The following is a 6,000-nucleotide window of genomic DNA, read 5'->3' on the forward strand; positions in this document are numbered from 1 at the left end:
GGTCACCAAACAAGAAGAAAAGCAGACCCAATACAAATGTTTGTCTTCTTCTCTGGCTCATATACGTTCTCGTTTCTCGAACATCGCCGCACCTTTGTCACAGCTGTGCCGCTGTATCAAAAAGGTGCACAGACCCAGTGACTGAAGTACGATGATGTGTCTTTTTTTCTCGGATCATACTGGCGTTGCAGAGGTATCCTCTGATCCTCTGAGTGGCTGACAAAGGCAGATCACTCTCAAGTCGGAGAGGTCTTAGGTTTCATGAGGCCCATCTTGAACCATTTTTCTGTATGTAGGATTAAACTGTGTTTTGAGTATGTGTTAACGCAATCTGTCTGATCCAATCTGTTTCTTATAGGATACAGTTGGTCATGTGCACTCCCTGGCTCTGGTGGTAAGTATAAATACAGGGCCATATTGGCAGTATATCACTTCTTCAGCTAATATTTAGCTTGTAATTGTCCAACTACTACAAAGGGTACTGCATGTGTAACAGGTGTGCTTCTTTTCATTTGACCCTCTGGCTGGGTACGCTGCCAAGAAAAAGAAAACATGGGAGTGGTGACACTCCAAAAAAAGAGGACAAGACAAGACTTGACTTCTATTATACCATATTTTGGTTGGTGGCTGCACCACAAAAGTGTTGTCTACTATCTTGTGGACGAGCGTTATCACAATGCTAAAACCACGCCAAAGCAAGTCATTTCATCCCTTCGCATAAGATGGGAATCTACTCTGCAGTGTTGTCTGCTACCACATCCAGCAGTCTGTGATTCAGTGTTTGTTTGTGACTACTGATGAAGCACGTAAAATGCCTTATCCCAAAACACTCGTCTGTGGCACATCATCACGATGTGAATCACTCAATAAGTCGACCTTCAATTCAACCCACTTAGCCCTGATGCAAGACGCTTGGGGAGTCTTATGCTGGTTGCCCATTTGGTCCTGTATCACCCAATGAATGGAATACTCAAATTGAATTTTAAAAGCCTTTTTATTTTTAAATCTTTTTGAAGAAGATACCAACTGACATAAGCAAAGGCTCTCTAAGGACTCTTATATGAGGGCTACCTGATAGAAGATAGTTAATTTTGTTTTCATAACTTCACTTTTATTGACTTCTGGATACAAACTCTGCAACTCAGTTAAATTAATAGATATCAATAGTAGAAGCTGGAGGATTCTCACACAATTCCCTCTGGAGTACAAAACCATAAAGCAGCAACATGGGACCTCGACAAAACTATGATAACTTGGACGCATCCGCATGTTGTGTCTGGTCAACCTAGGTCTGATAGTTTCTAGTGTCAACACAGGAAAATGTCAGGATGAAGTCACCACTTGGCACCCAAGCACAGGGCACCTCTCCTTTAAGGCCAGGGCACACAGGCATTGTTGCAGGGCCAGCTGCACGGGCAGGTTTTCTGCAGCAGATCAGCCTTGGACTGGCAACTGGGGTAAAAATAGAGTGCTCTAAAGGAAACAATACATGTGTAATGAATAAACACAGTTGGGAAAGACTTTGGACAGAGAGGAAAGTCCCTCTTTATCCCCACACAAAAATCACCAAATCCAGCCACTTTCAGTAGTTTACCAGCCAGTACAGCTCCATTTTTAGTACAGGATTGGTTGTCCAGATGGTGACTGTTGGAGTTGACCAACTTAGCAGCCACAGCCAGAATCTACCACCATTTGAATGATTTAACTGCCATCCTGTCTGTCTTTGACACTGCCACTGTATAATGAGCCAAACTGCGGCCTGTTTAACACTGTAGATGTTTCTGCGAAAAAAGAAAGAAAAAAAAGCAAGCAAATATGCAAAACTGCACTTTCTTTCCATACTCTTTTTTTTCATACTGCCTGCTGTATTATTAATTTGTCTTGATCCAGGGCAATGATTTGCTCCTGCTCTGCCTCAAAGTGCTGTTTCTTTCAGGGCTTTAAAGGACAACTGGGCCAGCCAGGCATGCTCCGGCAGCTAGCTGGGCCTCTGCGCCAGATAAAAAAGGTGAGTTGTTCACATTCCTGCTTCATGCACAAACCAAACCCCCGATGTCACACACACACACGCACACACAATCCTTTTGCACAAATGATTGAGTTGTTTGTGTGTGTGTGTGTGGTCCTCCTGTCTCCTGTGTGTTGTTTTTTCTAACCTTGCTTTAAGCAGGGGAGTGGAAAAGTTACAAAACTCTAAACCCAAACTCCGCTCCTCATTATAAACTAATCAAACATTTGAAAACAGTGAAAACATTTGCACAACTGATCTGTGTGCAGCAGATGGTAACAAAACACCACCGTTTTACTTTACAACATGATCTATCTGATATATGCAGCCACACAGGTTATCAACAAGCTTTCACCTATACACCCACAAAAAAGGAAAAGAAACTGACATGCAAAGTAGCTGTGAAAACTACGCTGAACTGAAGTGTGTTGGTGCAATGACAGAAAGGCATCTACTTTATGTAAGAATGCATTTTCATAAGAATAAACAGTGGCCCGGAGGTTAGGACATCTTTATGAGATCTTTCCTGGATACATATCAAAACTTTAAGTGGGTCTGCTTAAGATCTTCCTCGCTATAGTTTGTCTCTGCATATTTGGTTTCTCCTTCTTATTGTCAACTTGGTGCCACCTTTTTTTTTTCTTTCTTTTTTTTTTTTTTTTTTACAACTTATCTGTTTTTGACATGTCTTTTTTTGTTGTTCTTGTAAGCCCAGCATGGTGCCATGTAACATGCTTTTCCAAAACACATAAAACATTTGATTACACAGGAATAAAGTGGCCTTGCTTTTAGTTTTAGGGAGGGTTTGAGTGAGAAGAGAGCAGGCCAACAGAGCCCCACTACTACTATAAAAGGAATGTGATGGGGAAGGGAGGGCCACTGCACCACCAACATTATTAGCCTATCATCTTACCAAAAACGACAGGGAGGCTGAATGCACAGGCCAAACAAGAGGAAATAAAAAAATAAGCTTGCTTACCCCAGTCCAAAAACTCCAGGATGTTTTTCTCTCTCCTGAGCGGGGAGTTATTGCACTCATCGTAGAGGCAAACCAGGATATCCAGCAGCGTTTCCACACTCAGGCACTGGCCATTGGACTGAGCTGGCCCGTCCAGGATAAGCTTCTCCAGCTTCTTCAAACGCACCTCTCCCGACATTATTCCGGCTTGTTGGTTTTTGAAGTAATGATGATGGAGGAGGTGAGAGGGGGGTTAGCAAACACCTCCTCGGCCTGTTAGTTAGCGCAGAGGGGCCTGTAAAGAAGTTTTCTCACCTTGAATATGTCTCGAAAATATTAAAACTTTGAATAGAGGGCAAGCCGGAGCTAATTCCACGTTAAAACCGACCTATTCATGATCGCCCTCTCGAGATCCAGTATCTAGGAGGTGGATAAGACGTGTAGCACTTCCCCATTTTATAATACCTATCCCCAGAGGGTGCATAAGAAAAGAAGTAGTCACAATTACAGACCCTGGCTGCCCCGGGCCGGCAGATTTTGATGAAATCCCCAACGTTTGATGGAACTTTCTGGTGTCCTCTGTGTGGAAAATGGAAAATAACCGAGTCGATGCGGTTCAACAGATCCCCCTGAGTTGTTGTGGCAGATCTATGGGATTCTCCATTCTTGCAGCAACCCAAAAATGCAAGGCAGATCTGCAATGCTACAAAGCCCCAGCGCCCCTCCTCTGCTCCAGGAATGGAAGGGCGACACAGGCTTAGTTAGCAGCCTGCTAGGTTAGCTATTTAGCTAGCCAGAGCGCTAACGTTAACGCTACTTTTCTCCGTTCCTAAATGCCATCATTGCCCCCCTTTTCCCAGGAGATCATATATAATATGCACAGTGTTAACACAGCTTAACCGAATTCGGCCCCTTTCGACGATATGGTTATTTTTTCATCCAAATGGAAAATATCCCCTTGTTTTCACAACTCAGAGCTGGCAGATATGTTCTTTAAATCCCATTCTTCGCCCAGAAACCAAATGTCTCTTTAGTTTCTTCACAGTTCAAAACGACGGTTAGTTCGAGAGTTCCAACAGCCCGTAAGTTAGCCGTTAAAAATTCGGGTCCTTGTTGAAGGTTACAGAGGAGCTCGCTTCATGTCAAAAGGAAAGCTGTAGTCTAGTCTTGCTTAGTCCAAATACGGGACACAGCCTAAATTCCCCCTGTCCTTTCCTTTGCGTTGCCTGCCTCCGCCGCCGGTCGGTCGCTTCTTGCCGTGTCTGCACAGTCAAGCTACCAGCAGCTTGCTGCCAGAAACTTTAGACAGGAAAGACAAGCAAGTAGACAGCTCTATCCGTAACGTAGCGCTGGATTGTGGGAAGTAGGGCTCGGTCGTAAAATATGAATGAGTTAGAAATGGACGCTTAGCTCGCGACGCCGCTTGTATACATTCAAAAAAAACAAGTTACGAACCTTCATCAGATCCTTTACCTCCTTTTCACCCAACGAAAATGTCTTAGCTGCAACACGATACGTTTCGACGACGCATCGCGTGGCATTGTTAGGAGAAATTGTGGATATTTTCCAACTTTCACGCATGCGCACTCCTCGGAATCTTCACATCCGCCATCTTTGCTGTGATTCACTTTGAATCCGTCGACTCCTTCACAGCTTGCGGCCAATCTTCGAGCGTTACAGCATCTCCGGTTGCTGCTGCAGGCAAAATCCCAGATCATCATCATGGCGCCCGTCACAGCATCTGCTGTGCGGAGGGAGGTGGGGGCGTGTGGTGATGGTGGTGGTGGTGGGGGCTGTCAATATTGTGAATGGAAACTGCGGGCTGTCTGTCGGTCTGCTGGTGGCGTGGTGCGGAGAGGACACATTTTCTCCAGACTGGAATAACAATGACTGCTGTCCCTTTAACTGGCTGCGAAACACTGGATATAGAACAGAGCGGTGTGCGTCAATATAACCTGTGCTGGGAGCTGGTAGCTGTTGCAGTGGGCCACATTCACACAACCTTGACTTGTTTGCATGTGCCTTGCACTGAAGCAAATGCATAAACTTGCAAATTCTGAGATTTTGTGTCAGGTTATGGTATATTGGCTACAACTGACTCATGAAACTCGTTTATTTGTATAATAATAGTACTGCATGCCCACATGTCTAGACTGATGGCTGACTGCATCCACTAAATTGCATCATGTCTTTACAGACAACATCAGAAATAGCAACTCTGAAACTCTAAAACAACATCTAAGTGTGTCAAGCTTGTTCTGCCTCTGTGACTGTTCTCACGCCTGAGAGAGGCTTGAAGCTAAGAGCAAACTAACTATAGACCAGCCTGTAGGCTAGAGCAGGATATACTGATGACTCTGAGGTCTGCTGAGTTCCCGCAGAAAGAGTGAGTCAGACTTTCTATATGCGCGGGTCTGTATATCAGAATGAAACACAGATCCGTACAGTAGCTGAGTCACAAAGACAGTCCTCAATGAATCAAGCTATTATAGTTTTTGTCTGCTCTGCTGAGTGAAATGAACAACGTTGCATCTGCATTTTTAGTTCACATCGCTATCTAACATTATATTGTATGAAAACATTGCATGTCATCACATACCTCTTTATAAAAGTATTATGTCAGAAGTGATATGTGACAGTATAATCCAGCTCTATTCGAGAGCTATTCAATGTCATATAAAAGACTTATGTGTGGGGCTTTTGTGCACTTTCACAATGTGTAACTTTGAACTCATTATCATCTCTGGTTTGGAAATGTCCTGTCCTTTTGAAGCACGACTCCTATCACTGCTCAAAGTACATCTGTTAATGATTAACAGCCTTCATAGCAGCTGAATCTTAAGCCAGAGACTGAAACCTTGTGTGTCTGTGTCTGTGTAGCGCACACCAGCACAGACCAACATAAAATAAAATACTTGTATATTTCAGAAAATATTCAAATGAGTTCTTGCTGCAGTCCTTTTCCATGCCAGGAAGAAGAAAGGCACAAAGACACACTGTGATGAAATGAGAACACACAGAACTACTTACCATG

At 43.8% G+C, this 6,000-nt stretch overlaps 1 protein-coding gene across 4 annotated transcripts in view; it reads right to left on the reverse strand.

Annotated features, from left to right (window-relative positions):
* cdc42bpab (CDC42 binding protein kinase alpha (DMPK-like) b) overlaps positions 1-4,185 on the reverse strand; it is a 73,792-nt gene extending 69,607 nt beyond the window's left edge. For 3 of the 4 annotated variants that reach the window (XM_023430076.2, XM_023430075.2, XM_023430074.2), the window contains exon 1: positions 2,988-4,185. In XM_023430076.2, coding sequence (XP_023285844.1) covers positions 2,988-3,165 — 178 coding nt within the window. In that variant the 5' untranslated portion in view covers positions 3,166-4,185. The remainder of the gene's footprint in view (positions 1-2,987) is intronic. The other variant, XM_023430077.2, reaches the window with a different exon arrangement.
* Positions 4,186-6,000: the final 1,815 nt, after the last annotated feature.

The sequence above is a fragment of the Seriola lalandi genome, unplaced genomic scaffold (assembly GCF_002814215.2).
Source record: "Seriola lalandi dorsalis isolate HSWRI2012SDOR001 ecotype SW California unplaced genomic scaffold, Sedor1 jcf7180002054901, whole genome shotgun sequence".
NCBI lineage: Eukaryota > Metazoa > Chordata > Actinopteri > Carangiformes > Carangidae > Seriola > Seriola lalandi.